Genomic DNA, 27879 nt, shown 5'->3' with positions numbered 1-27879 from the left:
CAGCGGCAATCCACCTGTCACTCAAGTGGCTAAGCCCTTAATTATGCAGAACTTTAAGGCTTAATATAATTTAAACGGATGAGTTATAAAAAAAATTCACCCCCCTCAAAGTTGTCATGAAGGGCAAAATTAGATATAGACCAAAATCATTTTTTGAACCAGGCTGTAAACATGTTTTTTTCTGCTGTAAAGTTGGGCATTTTAACATGGGGAGTCTATGGGAGTGACTCCCTTTTGCAGCCAGCCTCTAGCGGACAGTCGATGAATTGCAGTTTTAGTCACTTCCTTATTGGCTTCATGAGAGAGAGCGGGAGGTTGCCGCTCACTTTCAGCTGAAAAAGTGCAATAAATATATGTTAGGTGCCATTTTATTTTTATTGTCCCCTTAATCTATTGACTATAAGCAACTACATGTCAACTCAAGAGCGGCCAAAGATGATTTTAAGGCAGATTTTAAGCCCGGTTTGCACCCCCAAACGATCAGGGTGTGTGGCCCAATTCAAAGCTTGTCAAAACTATTTTTTGTCCTAAAAATCCTCTATTGTATGGTGTCATTATGATTATTTAACTGCTCCTAATCGAGACAGAGTGTCCCCAAACTCAAATCATAAATATCAAACATGTTTTTACAATTCAAACTATTTTTTTTTCCTATACATTTATATTACAACTGGCATGTTGTAGCTAATTTCTAAATGTACAGGCTGTTGTTTTTCATAACAAATGCTATATAGTTTAATAAAAAAAAAAAAAAGTAATTATTGGCCTGGTAAAGAACTATGGTACATTTTCACAAGAGCAAGTACATGTCAGAATCGAGAGCCATGTGTAAAATGGGTTCTAATGATGAGTGATGGAAAAACCTGACCTTCAGATATTCAAGAGATGGCATTAAATTATTAACAGACTGATGAACTGTTAAGGAGTAAGTCAAGAATGTGTCATTTTTTAATGTTTGAAAATTAAATTCGACACACCATCCAATTGTTTGAAAGTGAAAGTCGTGACATTTGCCAAGTATGGTAACCCATACTCGGAATTGGTGCTCTGCATTTAATCCATCCAAGTGCACACACACAGAAGTGAGAAGTGAACACACCCCCGGAGCAGTGGGCAGCTATAATCCAGCACCCGGGGAGCAACTGGGGGTTCAGTGCCCTCCCACCTACAACTCCTGCCAGCACCGAGGGGGGTGGAAGAGAGCGCTGTTCATTCACTCCCTCCCACCTACAACTCCTGCCAGCACCGAGACTCGAACCTGTGACCTTCTGGTTACAAGTCCAAATCTCTAACCATTAGGCCACAGCTGCCCCCTCATGTTGAATTAGAACATTGTCAAACTATAGCCTGTAAGTGCCTAAATAATATAAAATATATTTTAATATTGTTTTAAAGATGTTCAAACCAAACTACAAAACACCCTCGGTCATATTACACATTCATCTGATCTGATCTTATTGCTGTTGGAGAAAAAAAAAAAATTATATATAATTATTATTATTAATTATAAGTGGCTTTTGTCTGCTTTAAATAAAGTAACACAAGTAACATGGCAATATACGAGACTTGTAATACATTGTAAATATGAGAACTATAATCCATTGTAATTTAAGTGGATGCAACATGTCCATTGTGTTTTATAAATCATCATATTCTTAAAAGCTATAACCACAAATAAGTAAATATTATAATATATTAAAACCATTTGAATATTCATGAGATGATACAACATATATAGTTTCTTATAAAAAGTGTTACCTAAAATGTATATAAAAATGTACCTGAGATCAGTCTTTGTATCTCCTCTCTTAAATGATATTTTACGACCCACAGACGTGTCACTCCTCACAGACACACAGCTGGGCTCTGCTTCTGATCTCTTCTGATGAACTGAACTATAACAAAACAGGTTTAATCCTTTATGGTGATAACCATTAACTTTTAAGGTCTTTAAGTATTTTTCATCAAAAACACTCCACGAAGAGAAATAAAATCTTCATTTTAACTTAAAAATCTCCAGACACAAAAACACGAAGGAGACTCCCATCTCTCATCATTGAAGATGATTTAATACAGTGTTTATTCAAAGTACCTGCATCCTGGAGAAAACTCTTGATCTGTGGATGTTTGTGTGTCCTCCATGATGAAACAGAATCTGATCTGCAGCACTGACTCTGAATAGAAATGAGAAACAAACTCAATAATGATCTGAACGGATCCTGAGAGAAACAGATCATGAGAGCGGCGTTCACTCAGATACACAATGTTAGTCGTGTGTTAACAAATGATCAAATAAACCACACACAACACCAAACACCAATCACACCACCTTCATCTGCTTGAAAAAGAAAATATTAAAACATATACAAATAAACGTCCTTTAGAGGAAATCTGAATGCGGAAGTCACTGTAAAGCACTCAGCACTCACCTTATTTAACTTACACAGAAAGGCGGTGGATTTTGTGAATCTATGAAACAGCTACACATAAATCATGGCTTAGTTCCTATGAAACACTTTGATATTCTGTATAGAATCGATTCTGGCTGTTTAAAGAGTAACTAAACCCTAAACCAACTTTTTTTTAGTTAATGAGATGTAAGAATGGGGCTTTATTAGTGCTGTTCATTGATTCGAGTAACTTTTTTGACATTTGAGTATAAAGTGTTTTAATTCTACAATATATGGTGTAATAACGTCTGAATGCTGCCCTCTTCAGGTTGAACGGAGGCTACTGCCGTTGATTTTTCCTATTGGATGTTTGCGGTGGTACGTGACATAAGCAGTTTCCAGCTCACCACGCCCTTGGTACGAGCTACCACGCCCTTGGCAGTATAAAACCATCTTGTTCCATCAAATCACTGTAGCAAGTCAGATGCTGATCGCGATGCGGGAGTTAAGACCGCAGTTTGAGCCAGCGGCTCGAATTGATATGGCTCAGGCCCTGTGTCCACAGACACCTCGACATCCTCCAATTCAGGTGAAGGTGGGGGAGAAAAGTCCTCTACTTCAAATGAACGCTCTGTTGCAAAACTACTTGCGACACTTCAGTCACTCTCCATTTTAGCGACTCTGACAGCAGCTGTCAATCATACCATTACTGCGGGTCTCAGGTTCACGCCCCACCCGCTCAGCCCCGCCCTCGGTTCGTCCCCTCTATCTCCGCTGTGCTCTGCCCACTTTTCAGCATTTTTCAAATATTGCCAGTGGGTGGAGTCAGGCTCTGACCAGGGGTTTAGTTACCCTTTAAATGGAGAGACATCAACTCTGGACATTTGCTTTCACTTTTTATTCGGGACACGAAAAACAAAGATGGCGCCGTCACTCCTCGCACCTGAAGTGCTTAAGGGAGCGTCTTTAAACTCCACACACATTGCAATGTCAAATCATCATTCAAATAATGTACACGTTTTAGCATTCAAAATCATTTAAAAAAATCTAGCATTTGTACAAAAAAAAAAAAAAAGAAGCAGAGTATAAACCAAGCGGCCATCTCTATCTTGAAACCAACACGGAAGACACTTAAAGCACGCTAGAGAATGGCACCAAAAGGCGGTGCGTTCCAGACGGATATATCGCCCTCCGAAGGGCACTTCGGAGTGAAAACAATCATGGCCGCCATATTGAAGGGTCGTTCAAAACCGAAGTGCTCAAAACTGGCCACTTCAAAAGGCCCTTCGGAATGAAGCATTTCTAAGTGTACAACTGATGGACACTTCGGGCTCCCATGATCCTTTGCGCAGGTTCTTTGCATGATGACGGCGCCTCCGTGTGGGCACGGTATGATGACGCAGAAGGGCACTTCAAGAAACAGTTGTTTGGTCCCCTACACCCCTCAACCCTTCCAAGCTCTCACTCCGGAGGGTAAACCCTTTGAATTATTATAGTAACTTATAGTATAGCATCTGTATTAAATCTAGTGATCATTGGCTATCTCAAAGGCTATAACATATATTAATATGATTCTTTTTTTTCCTGACCGTAACAACCAGACAAAAAGTTAAATGTGAGTGGATACTGTTTTGCAACCAATTTATTTGCAATGTTCACTAACATTAAATGATGCTAGACATACTAAGCCTGTTGTTTTTACATCAAATTAAATGAAAATAGCCTAACCTATAAGAACGACTTGTGGACTGAAGTGAACGCCAGCAGGAATAATAATCAGGAATGATTGCGAAATTAAACATCTCAGATGACGTTCATTGCAATGGATTTTATCGAGTATCAAGAAAAGGAAAGGGTTTAATTGTGAACTGTAAGTGATTTTATGTGTGATACGCTGTCACAGCATTCGAGTCCTCACACGTGCAGAAGTGTTCAGCCCCAGACTGACAGCTGCCACTGAGTCAATAATCTGCTTTATACAAGACACAAAAAAACCTTTAAAAGATTATTTATTTAGGTTAATTTACTATCCTTCTCCAGCTCATGTTCACTAAAGTATGTAAAACATTTCTTCCCATCAAGTCATAACTCACATCAAGCTATGTATTGATTTGGGTTATTTTGATTGGTAGACACTTCAGATCCATGGCTTCTCTTAAAACTATTATTCTTAAAAAATATTAAAAATGATATTAAAGCAGAAAAAACCCTCAAGGACTCAGCTAAGCTGCACAGAGCCATTACAGTTGCATTCATAAAATTTGTTAGACAAGATACTGTTTACTGTGAACCACTGAATGATCCTTTAAGATTTATTTGAAAAATACAGCTGTACATAAATCTAAATCATCAGTCTATTGCAGATTTATTATTTCATTCAATAGAAATTAACATTTAAGATTGTTTTATTGGATTAATGTAACTAAAAGTACATGTAACTCCCTATGAATTAATGCAACCTCCTCATCTACAGGATCCTGTATAAAAGCACAAGCTATTTTTGTCACAGACAACACCAAACACCAATCAAACCACGTTAATCTGCTCGCAAAAGAAAACATTAAAACATATAAAAATAAACGTCCTTTAGAGGAAATCTGAATGTGGAAGTCACTGTAAAGCACTCAAAACTCACCTTCTTTACACAGATTCACAAAATCCACCGCCTTTCTATGAAGCAGCTACACGAAAATCATGACTTAGTTCCGATGAACACCTTTGATATTCCGTATGGAATCGATTCTGGCTGTTTAAATTGAGAAACATCAACTCGGAACATCTGCTTTTCACTTTTTATTCAAGACACGACGAAAACAAAGATGGCGCCGACACTCCTAAAGCCCCTGGGCCATTCACTCTAAATTCCAGGGGTTCATTACCCACGACGTAAAATGGGCGTTTCTGATGGTCTTGGTAAAACGCCCTCTTTAAAAAAAAAAAAAAAAAATTATAGCCTTTTTTGGTCACCGATCATGCACAGAATGCGTTTTTTTTTTTTTTTTTTGCGCGGGCGTTTTTTAATCCCAGGATCAACTCAGATGGATAATGAGGAGAAATAAAAGCATACCTACGATGGATAATGGAGAAAACAGTCATACATGTAGATATTATATTTTATATCTATTATGTTTTATTGTCTTACAGTTTAGCTATTTTCGAAAACAAATAAACAACCAAAAAATGTAAAACGTACCGTAAAGTTAGTAGCCTACTCTACTTATGTTTTACTGTAAGTTTTACTACAAACCAAACATGGTTATTGACGTCCATGGTAATCACAAAATAATCATCGGTTTGATAAGCCACTCACATTCAGACTTGTCTTGTGTGATAGAACTCATGATAGAATAGATGTGAAGTCAGTAAGCTTATTAAAGTGAAATGGGTATATCATAACTGAATAGTATATTGCGAACATGGAACGATCAGGACAGGGATCTGAAGTCATAACTGTATTAATGTAATTTGACATGAAACACCTGAGATCAGGACAGGTATCTGAAGTCATAACTGTATTAATGTAATTTTAACAGTATGAATGTAATTTGACACTCGATCGCGGAAAGGTTACCTTAACTGTAACAGTATGAATCATGGGCGTAATTTCCTATGGGGACAGGGGGGACATGTCCCCCCCACTTTTTCAAAAATCCCGTTCGTGTCCCCCCCACTTTCAAATTAGTTTGTTATTATTTTTTTTAAACCGCGCGCCGTAAATCGTCACGGAGGAGCAGGACCGAGCAGAACAGACATCCTGCCTGTCTTTGTCGATGCGCGCGTTCCGCGTACAGGCAGGGACGTCTCGTGCACACTCTAGTGTAAGCGCACTGAAAGTTCTACTGAGTAGCCGGGTTCAGGGTATATTAGCTCAGGTCAGGGTAATCAAAATGGTCTGTCTACTTATTTTTTTACACAGTCTATGGTATTGTGTTCAAAAGACACGGTACTTCAGTACCAAGTCGGTACTAAAAAAATGAAATGTCACGGTACCAGGTTTCTTTAAGTACCGGTGGTACCGAGTACCCGTTCAAACCCGGTTCTTGACGCATACAATGCTATGATCTCCGTGAAGCAGAAAACGCGGACGGAATCTCAAAATCCAGTCATGAAAATGAAACTTACATTTTAATATGGACAGTCACGGAATTTTGTCAAAGTTAGCATAAATTAATCAAATCAAATCTCCATATGGACCAGTATCTGTAAATGTTAAGCCACAAAAATCGGTTTGAAATATGATCGTGCATGTTCTGCGCGTGTCTGTGTGAATGAATGAATGGCAGAGACGTGCAGGTTTGTTTACTACATAGACTGAAGTGCGTGACGCTTGCAGTATTTCAGCATCTGCGTCTCAATGAGGACATAAATACATAAACAACATTACCAAAACTGTTCTGAGTCACTTCACAAGCATTTTACCCTTTCATTTGAGTAAAACCAGAGTCAATTTAAAGGTATTCACGGCAACCCAGGGTTTCCCACACAATGATTTATTACAATATCAAAACTGACCGCCACAAATAGATTTTTCAAAAGGCTTTGACTTTCATTGAATAAACATGAGCACTGCACGTTTCAAAATCAAAAACCGATGCGGGTGTTTTAATATCACTGTATTTCAGAAGGAAAACCGCCTGTATTTAGAACATTTTCGATTTCATTTCATTTTTGCATGTAATGCTTGATAAGGCAGCGTTTTGTGAGCTCAGCGCTGCTTTGCAGCCGTTACCGGAGAATCCTGTATCTCTCCCGCTCTTAAAGCGCCTCCTGCTGGCAGAAAATGAATTCGCATATATATGTATATATGGGGGCGGGGGAGTGCAAGGCTGTGGAAACACTGCAAACCCGTCAAAAACTAAATAATAAATGTTCATTTTTACATAAAGGCATTGTGCTAGAAATATTACTATTATTTAGTAGAATGTATGTGATACTGCTACTACTGTTGAAAAAATTAATAAAACTTAATTTTTTAAAGAAATAAATCACACAATATTTCTTCCATGTTTTAATTTTAATAGCAAATCCCCTTTATTTAACAAAAAATAAAATATGTTTAAATTTCATTAATTAAAAGACAAATTAAATTTGGGTGAAACTTGTTTACTGTTTTCCATAATTATATTACTTGTAGAAAAACTTTAAACACAATTGTAAATAAGTTTAAAGTATGGCATTGGTTTTATTTTTTAGTGATAAAAAGTTTTTTTTTTTTTTTTTTTTTTTTAATTAGCATATTTTTGTGTTCTGCTTTGGTACCGAAATTGGTACCGAGAACCGTGGATTTTCACTGGTATCGGTACCGAATACTGAAATTTTGGTACCGTGACAACACTAGTCTATGGTCTACAACTGTTGATGAGCTAACGATTAACATACACTGTTGCTAGGTTACTTCAGACCGTTAGCTAGCTAACCACCTAAACATTTAATGTTGCCTAGAACATTCTGTGTCCACTTTAAACAGCAGCGTTTTCTGTCAGCAATGTATGACAAGGCAGACTCTGGCTGCTGTTATAGGCTACTCAACTCATTATACTCAGATGCAGAAATAAAATAAGTCTTAATAAATAATGTTTTTCTAAACTTGAGCTATTGTTGTTCACTTACAATATTTGTTCATGTTTAAAATAGAAGTTTAATTTGTAAAAATTTGATTTACTTTGTTCAAAGAAAAGGCTTAATGTGGAGCTAGCCTGAGTTAGCCCCTATATTTTATTATAAGTGTTATGGTTATGTGGTGAGCCTGAGTATAGTTTTTACACATCAGCCAAGTCTAGTCTGTAAAGTTATTGATACGCAGTCGGGTTTTTTTTTTTACACATTAATCTGAAAATGATGTGGCATACCAGTTTTTAAAAATGTACATACAGAGCCTCTTTTCTGGCTTATGTGGACTCAATATGATCATAACTCAGGTGTTTTCATATCAGAGCACAGATGAGGTGGAGCTGCTTGCAGAAACAGAGAGGGTGAGATAGGGAAAGCAGCAGCAGCACACACGGTTACAGGTAGGTTATGTGCTGTATGAAAGGCCAGGGTGATTTTGATTTGTTGGTGATAAAGGGAAGAAGAAGTGTACATGATAAATAGTGAATTACAGTTTGAATATTATCAAATTAAATGTTCTTCTTATAGGAGCCAAATTGCGTGTTGTTTATTTGTTTTAGAAATATTTTTTTAACATGGGTCACATCATCACATTGGTGTGGTTTCATATTATTTACCTGCTCACTTGTGTGGTGGGAGAGAAACAGAATCATGCCCTGATATTTTTCTGTTGACTGTTATAATATGTTTTCAGTTGTGATGAACTTTTTGTTTTATTTTTTTTATGCCATGCTTTTCCATATCAGAGAACAGATGAGGTGAAGCTGCTTAAAGACAGGGAGGGTGGAGACAGGGAGAACGTAGCTCAGAGTTGCAGGTATGTGCTGTGTAAAGGGTCAGGTAATTAATTTTAATTATGTCATGTTAGAAAATCAGGCTAGCACATTTGTCATATTTCATAGGTGAGACAGGGAAACAGGCGCAAGCGAAGGAAGTGCAGGTAGGCAGGCAGGATGCTGAACCCAACCATGCTAACCCCAAAGCTCATTGCAGTGCAGCAGAAATTTATCATTATAAAACAACTTAACTTAATTTTTCCTGGATCACCATAGTCCCTAACTGTATGTAAATGAGGAAATGGGATTCAAATCGAAAACATTTTCCCCCATTTTGTGTCCCCCCCTCCACCTCAAAACCAAAGTTACACCCTTAACTGTAACAGTATGAATATAATATGAAAAACACCCATGATCTCGGAGAAGTAACGCTATTTTAAGCAATTCTAGCAAACGGCTTTCCTCCCAATCTGCGCATGATCGTTGACCTATGCAATGATCAAATAGTCCACGCCTGCCCGATGACGCAATAATTTTGGTCTGTTACGCTGTTCTGAAATCCCTGGAAAAAAAGTGCTAGCCGTACTGCTTAAGGGAGCGTCTTTTTAAACTCCACACACAGCGGGAAAAACGTTTGTGATATTAAATCATTCGTTCAAATGACTTACACGTTTTAGCATACAAAATCATTAAAAAAGCATTTGTAAAAAAAGGGAGCAGAGTTTTTATTAAATAATCGTAGTTGCCCTATGTTTCAATGATCAGACTTCATCTGAGCAGTAATGTTAACTATCACAACAACATCTCATAAACGCACCAATTTGCATTTGAGGATCCTTAGATCCTTCACTTATAGATGACAAGAAGATACCTGACAGACAAACAAATAAATAAATAAATAAATGCACTAGCAAAGATATTAGACATGGAAAAAAAAAGAATGTGGCAGCAGTTAAAAATTCATAAGTAGGATCATGGGTGTATATGGCTATATGACTTTACAAAGATTTGACATATTAAAGAAATATCATTCAGTGTCTATTTCAGTGTGCAGCAGCTTTTCCCACATTGTCTAATGTTCTTTTCACATAATTAACATTTTGTCTAATCAAACCTGTTACATTTCTTAATCAGGGTAATGAAATTAACCATTTGACTTCTACTCAGCCCACAGCAAGAAGACAGAGGCTCACAAAATAATTAACAGAACAGATGAAGAGGACGTAAGTTCTATTGATTGGCTCAAGGAAGGTATCCAATAGTGGCATGAAGGTTTCTTGTGTGTTCGGACTTTTCAGCGCGCAAAGTTATTAAATTTAGGTTAAATTATAATCTGACTCCATTTTATTTTGACCTCAAATTTAGGTTGAAATGCCAACTGGTTGTTTGTTAATTTCGTAATTATTACTAATTATCTATTTTACTCTTTAATCATATCGATTCTCATTAATCTTATTTTCCAATAACACTTTGAGTCTCATACGGTCCGGTATATAATACGGATCTCATATTCACAAAAACTCGTTAGTCTTGTTCATTAGACGGAGGCGATTTGAATGATTATTCTAGATGGCTCGTTCGTGCATACTTACATTCTAGAATACTTTTATTATCCCCTAGATCTGTACACACTTAATTAAGGCAAGACTATATCCTAACCAGAGGTCATGACCATTACTATAGAAACCAAGTTGACCAACTTAGGAAGGGTTAGTTTCACCAACATAATGAAAATTTACTGTCATTAATTACTCACCCTCGTGTCCCCTTTCAAAACCCGTAAGACCTTTGTTCATCTTTGGAACATCAAATTAAGATTTTTTTCGATTGGGAATCTGGAGCTGTCTGACCATGCATATAGGAACAACAATGCACACTGAAATGGCCCCCATTGTCCAGAAACTTAGTCAAGGAGATCTGTGAATTAATCCATGGGACCATCAGTGGTTTCATCCGCAATTGTACGAAGCTACCATAAAAAAAAAAAACTTTATTTCAACAATTTTGCCTCCTCTCGCATCAATCTGGTGCCATTTTTGGAGAATATCTCAGTTGCATCACACACCGATATTCGCTGTTATACGTTCGCGATCAAATCACAACAACGCAGGAGGAAACAGTCTCGGCTGCTCGTGACGCAGCTGAGTTCTTTTATAGTAAAAGTAACCCTTATATAAATCATGCCATGATTTGTCACAGTATACACTTTATTATAAGAATAATTTTTCGAACAATAATCAGAAAGAATTGCAGGCTGACCCGAATTTAGTCCATTCAGCGTCAAACAACACTAGAACCTTGATTCTAAATGTAGGAAGAAAACACCCCCCCAACCCCACACCACATAGCCTCTACAATTCTATAGTATACCAATAACTAATGCCAATGTGTTTAGTACTGAGGCTCTAAAATATAATTTTGCCCATCTACCTAACCTGACTGCGACAGATTTGGCAAGGTTAATAGACTTAATTACCTAGAGTCAATAATCTACAGAGCAAGTCAGAATAGAACTAAAATAGTAACAAATTTAATGATTAGCCAGGTTAATACACTAAAACGAAAATTATTCAAGAGAAACACTTTTGTTTTTGCGCCCCCATTTTATCATGAGCTTGAACTCAAAGATCTAAGGACGTTTTCTATGTACACAAAAGGCCTGTTGTCTTCTTTCAAATATTGTTCACAAATCTTCTCAAATCTGTGTTAGTTGAGCACTTCCTCTCCTTTGCAGAGATAATCCATCCCTACCGCACAGGTGTGGCATATCAAGGATGCTGACTTAGGACAGCATGATTATGCACAGGTTGTGCCTTAGGCTGGCCAAACATCCAAAGGGAATTTAGAACAGATTTGTGAAACCAATATTTGAGGAGAAATAGGCCTTTTGTGTACATAGAAAACGTCTTAGATTTTTGAGTTCAGCTCATGAAAAATAGGGGCAAAAACAAAAATGTTTTCATTTATAATTTTTGTTCAGTGTGTATGTATTATGTCAATTACAAAGCCAATTCAAAGATATTAAAATCAATAACATAGGAGATCCAAAATCTCAAAAATTTAAACCCTCTGGAATCCGATCAACATGGATAAGCGTTTTGTGGACATCTGTTCCTGATAACCCCGAAAATAACTTAAATTACACTTTCAGTTTTGATCGTACAGATAAGCGCAATTACTATTTATTTGTATAACACACATAATAACAACAAAACTTTGTGCATTTATTAAAATGAAAAAAGGGGCGTTGTCTGCCGCCTTGGTTCTGCGTGATCTTCATTTAGAAAACACAGTATATTAATGAACCTGTAACTCAGCAAATACTCGACAAAGAAGCGGACATGAGAGAGATATCTATCAGAAAGCTTGACATGTCTTCTTTTAAACTAAGCAAGTTTTATCGAAAACAAATTCCTGTGATAAAGTAATCCATCATGCAAAACAACGCGATGTCCAGTCTTTCAAGTCTCCCTTCATTATATCTAATACGACCATGCGCTGAACACGCTATTGACATTATAATCGTCTACGTGAAGCTTGCGGCGTGGTGAACGCACCACACCACCATAACAAGCAAACAAAAGCGCGAGACTGTTCAAGGTATTTTTTGTTTTTTTGTTACTGTCCACTTTGCGCTGAGATAAATAATTACCGTACATAATTCACCTCAAGACAGACGTACCTGAGAGGAATAAGATTGGATTTACCTCAGAATAAAGAATGAAGCTGCTTCGTTTAAACCAGCACAGATCATAACAATGAGTAAGTATTTTTTATATACTAATACACTTGGTTCTTAGGATTTTTTTCCATATAACTATGTACACATTTTAACTATTTTAGACTTTTTCACAAATTAAATAATTCCTGACTAAATGATAGTAATTAAGTGAAACATTATGAAGTTTCCATTTAATCACCACAATGCCAGGAATTTATATAGTATATATATATATATATATATATATATATATATCTATATATATAATATATATATATCTAGATATATATATGTTCTAACATATAACATAGTACAGCAATACGATATAAAAAGTAATACTGAGGTACTCTACCAGGCTATGGTGATGTTCATTTATATATTTTCAGCATGGGACACACTACCGAGGTCAAAACTTTTGAACAGTAAGATTTTTAATGTTTTTGCTAAAGAATTCTCTCTCTGCTTACAAAGCCATCCAAAATACAGAAAGTTGCGAATGTCTAAAGCAGTAATATTGTGAAAGATTTTTACCTGATTTTAAAATAACTGCTTTACTATTGTGAAATATATTTAAAAATGAAAGTTTATTCCAATGTGATCTAAAGCTCTAAAAATTCAGGCCATTCTCATTGACTCTCCAGTTCTTACTCCCAAGTGTTAACATAGTATACAGTAGCACTATCACATCAAAAAGGCTGAAGCATCAGTATATATAGAAAATTAAAACTTTTTTTGAGGACACAAGTGATGATAAAATACAATGCATCCATGTTACAAATGATGCGTGTTTTTCAATTATAAAAAAAAAATAATATATAGATATATATATATAAACTATATAATAATAACACAATTTTTTTTTTTTTTGAGTAGCAAATCAGAATATTAGAATGATTTCTGAAGGATTGTGTGACTCGAGTAATGATGCTAAAAATTCAGCTTTGAAAGGTCAGCTGTGTGGTTCCTAATAAATTGTTTAATGCAACTCGCAAGTGAATCTCAAGTTATTTTGTGGGGTAATTAACTATATTCTAAATAAACTACAAACATAACAATATATAAATTTATTTGTCTCACATTTTTTATTGTAACTCTTCCTCTTGGTCACCACAACTGGCTGAAAGGCTCATATGGCGGCCTGTGTTTCTTGTCGGGGTGTGACTACACACGTAATATACATGGTCAGCACACCTAATTTACATTTATGATTAGAGGCGAGAGGAGGTAATCCAAAGACGACCTTACAGTGCATCAGGTTAACATTTTTTTTTTTTGACCTAACATGTGTTCCTGTAATCAAACCCACAACCTTTTGCGCTTTGCTAAGCAATGCTCTTACCACTGAGCCATTATGAATCACAAAATGACTCTAATTTACCTCTTTCCATTTGGAATTTAAAACCTGTTTCTTATTTTAATCTTAAATACTACACTAACTTTGTATTATAATTAATAGAAATACTAGAAAACTTATTTTTGTAAAGTTCATTAATGCACCATAATTATTGCACAAATAGAGTTTTACGTACACAACACTAAAAGAGCTCTAATTTAAAAATATTAAATAAATATTACTGATCCAAATATAGAACATTTATTTAACTGAAAAGAGTTAAGCTGTATGTTCACAATATAAGTAAGCAATACCCGAGGATTAAAATAAATACAAGAAACCATATTAATGTTGCCTCTCCATCACTCTCTCCTGAATAAATGATACTGTAAATGTCATTAATACATAATAATCAATGCATAATATGCTTTATGTTACCAAAACTTGCTGCAATATCTGTTAGTGAAGCTGACTGCGTCGTCTGTTCTATAACTAAAACCCATCTCAAATGGATTATAACGCTGGTTTTGTTTGGAGATCTCTATGAACCACGGGACCATTGTGGCGGAATCAAACTTGTGCAACTCTGTTTTTAAATGGCTCTGCTTTAAACTTAAGTGCTACATTTTATGATTTACGCCACATTAAGTGCACCAAAAATGGGAGCGTCAGCACAGTTCTACTAGGAATACTTAATGCCAGGCACATTACAATTAGATCTAGCATCGGCACTTAACATGAGGAATATAAAAGCCCTCTACTCATGCTTCTTTGTGTTGGCAGGTACTGCCGCAAAGTTTTGCTCAAACTGTTCCCCTTAGGCTTTGCCCGATTTCCCCCCTCGGTTACTTGCAGTTAAGTTAGTCTCCTGCAAACTTTTGCGAGTTTGACATTTCTCTCAAGATGCACATTAGATTGTTGGGTTTTTGCTCTGGTGTCGCGGTGAATGTTTTTGGTCGTTTGGTAGTGTTGGATGATATACAGGCTCGGAGTTTTCTCGGCAGAGGAAGTTGAAACATTGGCGGAGTTCCGAGTGCTTTCCAGTGTTGCCAGGTCCAGGGAGAATATGACCTCCAAGTTAAAGGCACAAGTATGGGGAGTACATTTGCTGGCATCATCAATCCTTAGATTAAACTTCTTTGCTTTCCACCAGGGAGAATATTACCTCCAAGTTAAAGGCACAAGTATGGGGAGTACATTTGCCCCCAGTTATGCTAACTTGTATTGGTTGGATTCTCTGAACAAGTTTATTTTTAATGAGGACGAAAAACCCTTCTACAGAATATCATCAGATATTTTTGATATTTAGATGATGTCTTGTGTGTTTTTAAAGGGTCCAAGATGAGCTGAATGAATTCACCATTCACCTCAACAGGATGAGCTCAGATCTAAAATTCACTGTAGAATCTGACTCCAAACGTATGCATTTCTTAGACATGTGATCCCAAAAAAAGAAAAATGGTAGATGACACAACCTCTATCGTAAAAAAGGGCTGATTGCAATTCGTTCCTTCTGGCAGCGCTCACATCCAGGCCCTAAAAAACGGCCTGCCTAAGAGTCAATTCTATGACTTGTCATTCGTTGAAGAGTTTAGGATAATGCTTTTAGATATGAAGCAAAGATTTCTAGCCAGGGGTTTTCCCCCTAAAAGTATTGAAGACATATAATATCGCCCTTTCTACACCACGGACCACACCTTTTGCAAAATTACGTGTTAAAAAGGATAAAAAGTTTTTCTTTCTCTACGCCTAACTACTTTGAACTCCCAAGATCCTTTATAGTAAAAAACACCATTATGAAATATTTGCATTCAATATCTGATGATCCTTCTCTCAGGATAATTTAGGGATCCACCTTTGTTTGTTGTCCAGACGGGGTTGGCCCCCGTCCATGGCAGGGGTATGCTCCACCCTCCTTTGACCTTCGCAGCATAGCTGAATCTACAACGTCTGATTCAAGCTACGGATGGGGCCCTACCCAAAATAATCTTGTTCTTTTTTGGGTATTGGTTTTGTAAATACCTTTGCATATTCAGTCTTCACCATCCCGAGTCTTTCTGGTAGAAACTGTATTTATTGTTTTAAATTTCATTTTAACCTTACAAAATTTGAAAGCTGAGACTGTTTCATATTGCAAGCAGGGTTGGCCATTGTGGCAGGATATTTACATGAACAGGCATGTGAGCGTGACACAGAGCCGGAAGTGTGTGTCTCACACAAATGTGGAGAGTTGGCAACCTGGTAAAGGAAAGTACAAACTGATGATGCTCATTGGACTGAGATTCAAATGTCAAAGAGCAAACAAACATGATCATAAATTATCTAAAATCTTATTCAAGAAAGATAAAAATTTTTTTTATTGCACTTTATTGTCAGTATTTCACCAAATTGTCTGTCTTATGCAGACATTCATGCAAATCTGTTTATTACACTATTCATACACATCTGAGCTTTTTCTGTTTTTTTATCTGTATTAATATGTTTAGGATAGTGGTACAGCATTTACAACTGATAGATGCTCATGTATAGTCAGTTATCATGTGCTGACATGCTGATGGCCAGTTATAGAGATGTTAATCATACAGATGCGCCATAAGCTCAATAATCACACTATATTCATATAGATGACGTTCACATTGATAGCTGTGATTACACAGTAATCATACACTGTTGCTGTCTGGGCAGAAATGGTTCTGTGAAGAACCTTTAAACCACCTTTATTTTTAAGAGTGTGGGCCAGATGGTGGGCCGGATCTGGGCCAAAACTGCTTGCTGTCTGGGAATCATGCAGATACAGCCACATTCCCCACAAAACACACACAAACACATATATGAAAAATGTTAAAAAAGATAAAAAGAGAAAGTATTATTTGTGCATACAAGCCATCACGAGAGAACACCAGAATTCAAAGAATTCTTCAGTCTATCTTTGACTTTTTTTAGTAGATCATCTCATTCTGTTTGTGACACTACATGCTAAAAAAACCATGCTGTTTTTTACTACCAAGACGCAAGACCTTTCTAACTAAAATGGGATTTACAGTTGTGGATGCGTTTATGACTCATTATTAGGATAAATCTGGTACATACTGCTTTTTGATTCTTCATGTTTTGATGTGTACTGCTTACACAAATTTAGCAAATACATTCTTTATAAGCTTTCCATTTAAAAAAAAAACAGTGTTCAGTGCGTGGGCATACAGATTATAGAACCTGGCAAATGTGGACGGTGAGGCCCAGTCGGCCGCCGCACAGATCTCTGCAATGGACACACTGGTAGACCTAGCCCTTGATGAGGCCGTGCCTCTAGTCGAGTGGGCTCTTACTCCCATGGGGCAGAGTAGGCTCAAAGAGGAGTATGCTAGTGCAATAGCATCAACTACACATTTGGAAAGTCTCTGCTTAGTGACTGGAAACCTTCTGGTGTGGCCACCAAAGCATATAAAGAGTTGTTCCGACTGCTGATTGGGGTGGAATGCTCGATATAGATCCTCAATACCCTGATGGGGCAGAGTAGTTTTAAACTCCTGGTCTTCCACCGAGGGAGGAAAGCGCTGATAGAGTTATCACCTGTGCTCTGAAAGGAGTGAAGAGTGCCTTAGGTATGTACCCGAGCCTTTGTTTTCAGGACAACCCATAGAGCCCTCACCACACGTTGACGAATCCAATGTAGGGACTGTGGCGGGGCGAGGTGGGTTAAGCTTTCTGGACCCCTTCAAAAAGCAAGCAATCAGGTTGTTCCTGCCCACCGATTGGCCTACTATAGAAGCATGAAAAGCTGCTATAGATGCTACATAGACCTTGAGCGTGGAAGGGGAATGGCCCTTTTCCAACAGCTCTTGGAGGAAGGACAATATCACAGATATGTCACAGGAAGCTTGGTCTTCACCGCGGATCGCACACCAGGTGTCGACCGACCATTACAGGGTATAGAGGTGTCTCATGGAATGTGCTGTAGCCTGAAATATTGTATTTAAGACTCCCACATCGAGAAGCTAGAGGTGCAGGGCCCACTGCTCGTTCTGTTCACCTAAGAGAGGAGGTCGTCGTCTCAGGGGAATTGCCCATGGAGCTGCTACAAGCAGCTGGGACAGCTCCGTGAGCCAAGTATTGGTTCCTCCCAGAGCGGGGCTACCAAACAGAACTCTGTGCCCTTGTTCCTTGATTCGCCTGATTACCTGTGGAATCAGGTCGATCGGGGGGCAAAGTGTAAAGGAGGACAGTTGTGGGCCAACGTTTCTGTGTCCTTTGAGAAATAGGTTGGGCAGTGAGAGTTGTCTTTTGAAGCAAAGAGGTTGAACCTCTGCCTTACCAAAGAACTCACAGATTTTTCTGAACTGTTTGTAGCATCCAGTCTTCGAGGAGAGCCCTCCCTGAAACTTTCACCACTCCAACAAGCTCCAAACCACAAAGAACAAGCGCTACTATCAGAAAACTCACTGGGAACTGAGCCCATTCTAGGAGGTACTTTATTAGAGTAAAGAGGCGCCTTGAGGAGAGTCCTTCCTCGTGATTTATGTAGGAGACTACCATCATGCTGTCAGATTGGACTAGGACGTGGTGTTCCCTTAGGTCTGGCAAAAGAAGATTTACTGCCAGCATCTCCAGGCAGTTGATGTGTAGCGATCCTTCCTCTATCAACCAGAGGACGAAAGCTGGTTTGTCATCGCACAGCACTCCCCAAACCATGTTGGAAGCATCTGCAGAGACTACCTTCCTTCTGCAGACCATTCCCAGGGTCACCCCCATTCCATCCAATGAGAGTCTTTCCAAGGGGCCAGAGCTGTCACACAGGCCTGGTTCACCTTGATATGAAGGTGTCCATGATGCCAGGCGTGGGACAGAACTAACGGTTTTTGCCCAGTACTGAAGGGGGTTTGCATACGGAAATATGCTCTCTTTTGAGAATGTTTGTGTTTTATTTTTTCCGCTGTATCAGTGACTGTTTGTGTGGGCGGCTTTTGTATTGGCCCACAGTTTACAAACCTACTGCCTACTGGCCGTCAGCACCCGGAACTGAACGTGGTGCTTTGGAGGCACAATAGAGTCTGCTCGAAAGGTTCCGGCTGTAGTAAGACTGGCCCCCTCCTCTTCCTTTCCCCGCATATCAGGAGGACGCCTGAGGCACAGGGTCCCGGATGCCTCAGAAATGGGTAGCATCTGGTAGAGAGGGAGCACTGGTGAGGCTCAGGCTTTGGAGCCGATTGGAGGTGCGGAAAGCCCAAGCCAGTCACTCTGTGCAGCTCCTTGAAAGCTGCAAGGTCTGGTCTGGACTTATCCATGCTTTGGAGGAATTTGGCCTGATAGACCTGTAGGACCGCCATTGAATGGAGCGTCAAGGCAACTTGTCCAGCAGACATGTAGGCCCTTCTGGCGAGGGCCAAAGTCATCCTGCATGGTTTGGATGGGTGGGCGACCCTTCGCCTTCTAGCCGATGGCTGTGGGTGGGCAGATATGCGTGGCCACAGACTCATCCAGGGCAGGCATCTTATCGTACCCCTCCTCTTTAGTGCCGTTGACCGTTGTGAGGGCGGAGAACGAGGAGACACCTAGGCAAGTTTCATTGTAAACTTCCAGGAAGAATGGTGAAAGAAAGCTGGCTGCGAACACAGAGAGGAGAGACTCATATACTCGCAATGAGGACATTCTGTCTCCTTGAGCGCATCTTCAGTGTGGGATCTCCCCAAGGCCTGCACGAGGGATAGACAAGGGGCAGTATTTGCAGCAAACGTTGCAAAATTTGGTCTTTTCTGATTTGCTCTTTTTTAGATCGCCGGATGGCGGCAGGGGATCGGGAGACTGCCGCTGCTGCGGCACTGAAGGCAGCTGCAAAAAGTAGCAAGATCGTTCGAGCAGAGAGGTCTTTTTCCACTGTGAGGCATTTCAACAGTGAAGCTTCAAGTCCCATAGTCTCAGCGATGGCCCCACCCATATTGGCGGGCTTCATCACCATAGGCTTATGCAGCTCCGCTGCCAAGCCATTGGTTCATTTTTAATTTACTGCACATACCAGTTGACAATGCATTATTGAAAAAGCTTCAGTCATCTGAGAACCCCGCCTTCCTTTCTTGTTTTCAAAATGTTTCTTTGAGGGGGAAATCTGGATTTGGCAAAAAGATGAAGAAAACTGCCTTCACTTTATGTCATTCCCTTTTGAGAATTTTTGGGCCTTTTTTTTAAACGGGGTTCCATTCGTCATTGATTAATTTTCTCTAAGTGTTCTAAGTGTGGGTAGTCCCGAAAGTTTAAGATGCTTGTTCAACCTTTTCTTAAGAAAAAGGTTTGGAGGAAAATTGCCTTTTATAATTACGGGGTTTAAGTTTATTTTTTTCAAAACTTTTTGAAAAAGTTGATATTCACAATTTTTTTTTTTAAAAGCGCTTAAAATTCAAACCTCTCCCAAACTGGTTTTTCTGCCATCATAGCATGAGTCGCTTTGCTTAAAAATATTTAATGACATTTTTCTTGCAGGGTAGTGGCAAAAATTTAGTTTTTTGTTCTTGATCTCACAGCGTTTTTTTCAGGATATGTATTCTTTCTGCCGGTTAGAAATTTTTTTGGTTTGGGGGATTTCTTTTCAGTGGTTTAATTCTATTTAGAGACAGTCTTTTTTGAGTTAGGGAAGTTTTCATCGTTGCTCCTATTATCTGTGGAGTGCCTCAAGGATCCATTTTAGGGCACTCCCCTTTTTTAAAATGCACTTTGGGGATATTTTAGGGGACACAAGTTTTATTTCAATTGTGATGTACCCCGTTTAATCCTTGAAAATGGCGATACCATTAACCCTTATTGGCCGTAGGGGACATCAAAAAATGGCTTTTTTTCCAAAACTTTTTTGGCAAAGAAAATAAAAGGAAGAATTTTCTTTGGCCCCCCCGTTGAGAATGGTTTAAAAAAAAGGTTTTGGGAAGTTTCCCCCCGTCTCCCCAGGCAGAATCTTGGGGGTTTTTTTGGACTCTGAACTTACTTTAAATAAAAAATAAACAGTTGTCAAAACAGTTTTTTTCAGTTACAAAACATCCGGTAAAAAATTTTTTTAAATTTTTGACCGGAGAAAGTCTTCAGCTTTTTTACCCCCCCCTTTTTCTATGAACATTTTATTTGGGGTTCCCCAGTTCCCTTGCACGTTTTAGATGGGACAAAAAACTTTGGGGGTGTTTACGGGCAAAGAAAAAGATACATTAACCGTTTTTTGCCCCTTTCTTGGTTTTTCCGTCTATTTAGAATTCAATTTAAAAATTTTTTGTTTGTTTTTAAAAACTCTTTTAAGGTCAAGCCCCCTTTTAACTCTCAGACATTTATTCATGTTTCCCTCCGATTTTAAGATCTTCGATAGAGCCTTTTAGTTTTCCCTCGTTTACCCCAAAACGAAGGGTGATAGGGGTTTTCATTTGGGCCCCCCCTCAACCAACTTCCATGACATTGCCTTGCCCTTCTTCCAAATTTTTAAAAAGAAGTTGAAAAATATCTTTTTCCCCGGGATTTAAATTGGTTTTATCTTGTTCCTTTTTTTTTTGTATATCTGTTTTGTTTTTTTTTGTTTACTTTGCTTTTTTCAGCACTTTCAGTTTCTGGGTAAATTGTATATAAAAAAACTTTTCTTACTTACTACTTTCTTTTCTCAGAAAGCAGGGCTTCATTTGATAGCGAAATTGGGGTGGATTTTTCCCAAAAACTATACGAGTACCAAAGACTATTTACACCCAAAACTCCCAGTTTTATTTTTTCAGCTCTTTTCAGGTGTGAGGGGGTTTTCCCCGAGTGAAGCCAGAAGCCAACCTTCTTTGTAACGCCATTCTTAACCGTAAACAAACACACTTTTTCACTTTCAGTCAGATCGTTTAGTGTGAAACCATTATAAAAAAAGTACAAAAACCAAATCACGAACACATTTTTTTATTTATGGCTTGGGCTGAGAATTAAAAAGTTCAGAACAAAAAAATGGCCTATTTAAAAAAGATAAATATTTTTTTGTTGAAATGTCAGGGTTTTAAAGGGGGATGAAATGGAATCCAAAATTCCCCCTTATCTTTTGACATAAAAGGGCACTGTACCATAAAAACCTTCTGTAAGTTTCAGAACTCAAAACTTAGTTGTTAGTCTAAAAACAGCTTATATTTAAGGCACTCTCCCAAAACAGCTTGTGTAATGTTCTACTCTATGATGTAATAGTGTGGATAAGCACCGCCTCCACAGATGATTGACATCACTGCCTGTTCAGCTTCGTCCACCAATTTACACATACAGTGTTTACGGGAGAGACAAATATGCAGGTCTATGCAGAAACCAAACAATAAAGATGCTCTGAAGACAAGATGATGCTGTTCACTGTCAAGCTGTGGAAAAAACAGTCTTTGGATTGCCTTCCTTCTGATCCCAATGTTAGGAAAGAGTGAATGAACTTTATTTTAAATGAAGATCCAGACTGTCAGTAAGAAATCTGTCTTTTGTTCACTTCATGTTTACTGCAGATTTGTTTACAAACAAGGCACAATTTGATGTGGAATTTTAAAAAACATTGAAACTAAAAGATGATGTTGTGTCGACTATATTTGATCCAATGTGGCACCACACAAGTGTGAGTAACTGTTTTTATTACGTGATCACTATTGCTTTGTCTCTTTTTACAGATCATTTGATATGTATTGAATTATTTATGTGTTTTTTGGCCTAAATCATGGCGATCCATCTGTAAAGGACGTACAGTGTCAAACACATAACTATTAGCCAATCCTGTAGTGGGTGTTTACTTCGTCTACCTGATCACTCCGCATCTATTCAAACAGAGCGCTCTCTGATGAGGGGGGTCAAAAAACAGAACGAAAATATTACTTCTAGATTTATTGTTTTGTCTTAAATCACTGACAACATTATAGAGTGGACCTCAGAGGGAAATGTGGTACAGAACCATTTTTTTAATTATTGACAAACCCAAATAGTTTATTCATATACCCACTTCTCTGTCTCTGAATCTAACACTGATTGATATAAAAACAATAAAAAACTATAAAGATTTATGAGCTTTTCACTTTGATTTTCTTAAAGTTTTAACAGTGAAGTGATTGCTTCTAGGTGATACTTACTGTAATGATCTGGCTTCTTTAATCTGAGGCGGCAACTTCTGAAAAACTTTCATGATTTTCATGTCTTTATTGTTTCCTCCAACAAATTTATTAAAGATCAAAACTACATAGTTTATCCTCTAATGTCAACAACACCCACCAAAACTACAGCTGACCACTGAGATGAAGACAGTTTTGCTTTCACCCTATTGTTCCAGATTTCAGGATATTCTTGTATTTCCTCCACTAGTGAATGAATCACCCAGTTCATTCAGACAGTGGAATTAGATGTGATAATAATTTCTCTGGAGAGTCCAATGGTCCTTGAATCTTCTTCTTGATGAACTCAACTGTTTTTCTCTCTTTATTGCTAGTCAGAGCTGCTTTTCAGTGTCATTATTTGTTGTAGGACAATATGCGATGAGACTCCACTAACAAACCTAGAAAGAACCGCAGGAAAAGATCCAGATGTCCATTTTTACTCTGAAGAGCCTCATCCACAGCTCTATGATGCAGCTCAGATAATGAAACATGTTCTGATGAATTGAGTTGAAACTCTTTCTTCACTTTAGACCACAAACTCTGTTTGGTGATTTGTTCAAACACATTTCTGTTGTTATTTTCCAGGAGAGGTGCATATATAGAGCTGCTAGATGTTCCTGAATGCTCAGATGAACAAAGCAGAAGACTTTCCCCTGATACAAGCCCAACTCCTCTCTGAAGATCTGAGTGCACAATCCTGTGTACACTGATGCTTCTGTCACATCAATGCCGCACTATCTCAGGTCTTCCTCATAGAAGATCAGGTTTCCTTTCACAAGCTGCTGAAAAGCCACTTTCCCTAGTTTGAGGATCATGTCTTCATCTGTCACCTTCTTCTCATAGTGCTTCTCATGTTTGATGTTAGTCTGAAGGATCAGGAAGTGTGTGTACATTTGGGGTGAGAGTCTTGGGAATCTCTCCGCTCTCTGCTGGATTCAACATCTTCTCCAGAACAGCGCTGAGATCCAGCAGAACACTGGGATGAGGCACATGATGTAGAGGCTCCTTTATGACTTCAGGTGTGAGATGATCCTGTCGGTCAGACTCTGATCACTGATTCTCTTCATGAAGTATTCCTCCTTCTGTGTGTTCATTGAAGCCTCGTACCCCTGTCACCGATGGACACACTCAGAGGGGACGATCAGTTGATTTCTCTGAAAGTGTATGGAAATATGAGCTGGACGCCCTGATTCTCTTCCTTCAGCCCAGTCCAGGATCAACTTCGCACAGAGACTGTTTTTCCAATGCCAGCAACTCCCTTTGTCAGCACAGTTCTGATGGCTTTGTCTTTGTCCAGGTAAAGGTCCACTAAAGATGTCACTTGCATTTGATTGCTGTGTCCTCTGTTGCTGGTCTCCCCTGGATCGATGGCTCTCTCAATCTGTCTCACCTCATGCTCATTACTGATCTTCTCCACTCTCACTCTCTCTGATGTAGAGCTCTGTGTGATTCTCATTCAGGAGTGTTGGGTTTCCCTGCGCCGCTGTTCCTGCCTTACAGACGCTCAAACTTCTTCATCAGATTTGATCTAAATGTTGTTTGAGGAACTTCATGTCTGTAAAATTAAATACTGCATCATTAAATAAAAGCTTAAGCTGATGTATTCTGTATCATAATCAAAATAATCTTTTACAAAAAATATTAGACCTGAGATCAGTCTTTGTATCTTCCCACTCTTATATAATCTAATGACTGATTCGACAGATCACGTCACTCCTCATAGACACACAGCTGGACTCTGCTTCTGATCTCTTACTGATGAACAGAACTATAACAGAGAGAGATTAAAGTCAATCCTTTGAATTACCATATTTAACAAAGTACATTAATTTATTTAAACAATTACTTTAACCTTTTGCGTTCTAAAGGGATCATCAGCGATCCCAGATTATTGTTGTTTCACTTTCACAGAGCACTGAAACATCACACTCTGGACAAACTGCAATCAACAGAAAGATTAAAGACTCTAGTTTCAATATTTGACTACTTAAAACATTGTTGATATGGCTAACGTATTGTTGCGTGGCAACAGTAATTTAGTAATTTATGTCAGGAGTGCCGAAATGTGTCATTATTATGTCAAATTTTGAATAGAAATTCCACCTGTACTCATATTCAGATCCTGCGTCAGCAGCTTGGGTTTATTTGTGTTCACATAGATTCACTGCCAGATCCTAATCAGAAAGTCCAGTGCTTCACTGCAGCTGCGGTTAGAAGTCCTGGTTGCTATAGAAACAGTCAGCGTTCTCAGGACTGTGCATGTGAGACTGGCTGGCTGGTCTAGCCCTGAAATTTTAACACTATTTGAGCAAAAGAAACAACGCATTTATATTTACCGCTTTGTCAAGATTTCATTGGTGATTTCAAATATGAAATTTAATAGTAAGCTTAGTGAACAGTTTGGAGAATTTGATGTTTCTCCATTAAAGAGATATGAGCTGCACTTGCATTCCTGAGAGGAGTTTCAAAAGATGGCCACCAGGTGGATTGACTTGCTGCTTCACACTGGATCTCACAGCGCTGTTAAGTGTCACGTGACCGAGTGGATATACGATCTGTGTGGCGCGCTTCAAATGATTACAGGGCTGTTTTCGTTCTGCTTTTTGGTGCATAGCATTATATCCAAGACTCTTCGTATCATGTTATATAAGGAAAATTATATTTGCGATAATTATCGTTATCGATAATTAGTGATAACACCCAACCCTACTTCTAAGAGTATATATGATTATTAATAACTTTGTACGCATTTGCGGTGGTGGTGATTTATGGCCAAACACCATATTAAAATCAACCTGTTTAACTATCATATCCTTGACATTGTTTATTTAAGATCTGTACAGTATACTTACCACCACATCTTGTGAGTGCCCAGGTGCTGAGTGACTTTTGTTAGGCTAATGTTAATTTTGATGTGAGCTAGTTTAAAGCTCATTTATAATACTTTCAACTGAAAAAGTGCTATATATATATATATATATATATATATATATATATACTCTCTCTACTCTCTATATATATATATATATATATATATATATATAAGGTTACATTTTATTTTGATGATCCCCTTGGTCTATTGACTACATAAGCAACTTTGCAACTACATGTCAACTCAAAAGGTGGCCAAAGACAAATTTAAGAGGCAGATTTTCACCAGATTTGCACAGAACGATCGGGGCTGTGGCCCGATTCGACTTCGTCAAGGCGATTTTTGTGTCCAAAAAAACCCTATATTGTGTGGTGTCAATAATGATTATTTAACTGCTCCCGATTGAGACAGAGCATCCCCAAACTCAAATCATAAATATCAAACATGTTTTAACAATTCAAACTATTTTCCCCAATAGATTTATTTTACAACTGTGGTATGTTATTTTAGTTCTAAAATGAGCTGTTGTTTTTCTTAACAAAATACTATATAGATTAATATATAAAAAATGTGGCCTGGTAAAGAACTATATGGTAAGGTTCAAGGTACAGTGTTTATTCAATGTACCTTCATCCGTGAATGTGTGTGTCATCCATGATGAAACAAAGATCTGATGATCTGCAGCACTGACTCTGAATAGAAATGACAAAGACACTCAATAATAATTCATCTGAGCGGATCCTGAGAGAAACAGATCATGAGGCGTGTAAGTTCCTCAGATACACAATGTTATTCATTAATGTTAGCAGAAATTATCAAATAAGCCACACGCAACACCAAACACCAATCAAACCACCTTCATCTGCTCGCCAAAGAAAATATTAAAACATATAAAAATGAATCTGTGGGAAATATGAATGCAAGAAGTCATAATAAAGCACCTGAGCATCAGCACTCACCTTATTTACAAAGATTCACAAAATCCACCGCCTTCTATGAAAGAGCTACACATAAAGGGACATTCTAAAATGCTTAACATGAAAAACGCTTAACATGGTTTAATGTACTAATACAGTGATATTAACAGACCAAACTCACTAAACAACATACTAATAAACTATACTATCTACAAAAAATCAGATGAGCCCAGAATATGAATGCAACGCATTCAATAACACATTAAGCCTTTTCCTCCCATGAAAACCGTTATAAGAAAATGCTTAGCATTGGCTTAATGTACTGATATTAACAGACCAAACTCAATAGACATCATACTAATAAAGTACAGTATATTGTCCACAAAAAAAAGTCAGATGATCCTGAATATGAATGCACGCGTTAAATATCACGTTAAGCCTTCTTCTTCCATTGAAAACCATCATAATGCTTAGCTGTTATTTAAGCGGTTGCATTCATATTCAGGAACTCATCTGATTTTTGTACATAGTATACTTTATTAGTATAATGTTATGAGTTTGGTCTGATAATATCACTGTCTTAGTACATTAAGCACGTTAAGCTTTTCTTAAAGATTTTCTATGGAAAAGGTTTAGCGTGTTATTAAAGCGTTGCATTCATATTCAGGGCTCATTTGATATTTTGTAGATAGTATACTTTAGTATGATGTTTAGTGATTTTGTCGTTAATATCACTTTATACATTAACTCTATCTAGCGTTTTCACGATAAGCTTTTAGAATGTCCCCATGTAAAGCATGGCTTAATTCAGATGAAATACTTGATATTCGTATAGAATCGATTCTGGCTGTTTAAATTGAAATATCACGCTGAACATCTGCTTTCATTTTTGTTCGAGACACGAAAACAACGATGGCACCAACACTTCTCTCACCTGGAAGCGCAGATGGCGTGACTGCAGTCGCACGGGCTTAAGGAGGCGTCTTTAAACTCCACAGAAAACATTTGCGATGTCAAATCATTCATTCCAAATAAAGTACCATTTTAGCATACAAACCATTTAAAAATCAGCACTTGTACAAAAAAAAAAATGACATTGACAAAAGGGGGCTAATGCAACTATTTTTTAAGAGTATAAGAGCGCAGGTGCAAAACC

At 38.0% G+C, this 27879-nt stretch overlaps 1 protein-coding gene across 2 annotated transcripts in view; it reads right to left on the bottom strand.

Annotated features, from left to right (window-relative positions):
- The window catches only part of LOC122138547 (NACHT, LRR and PYD domains-containing protein 3-like), a 788161-nt gene that overhangs the window by 40582 nt on the left and 719700 nt on the right, over positions 1 to 27879 (bottom strand). The window contains exons 1-3 of one of the 2 annotated variants that reach the window (XM_042731929.1): positions 5026 to 5179; positions 2093 to 2174; positions 1782 to 1895 (exon numbers count right to left, since the gene is read on the bottom strand). In XM_042731929.1, coding sequence (XP_042587863.1) covers positions 1782 to 1895; positions 2093 to 2142 — 164 coding nt within the window. In that variant the 5' untranslated portion in view covers positions 2143 to 2174; positions 5026 to 5179. Of the gene's footprint in view, positions 1 to 1781; positions 1896 to 2092; positions 2175 to 5025; positions 5180 to 27879 lie in introns of those variants that run through there. The other variant, XM_042731928.1, reaches the window with a different exon arrangement.

The sequence above is a fragment of the Cyprinus carpio genome, chromosome B9 (genome assembly GCF_018340385.1).
Source record: "Cyprinus carpio isolate SPL01 chromosome B9, ASM1834038v1, whole genome shotgun sequence".
Lineage (NCBI taxonomy): Eukaryota > Metazoa > Chordata > Actinopteri > Cypriniformes > Cyprinidae > Cyprinus > Cyprinus carpio.
Note: the sequence above shows the minus strand (reverse complement) of the source record. Positions and strands in the feature narration are given on the sequence as shown.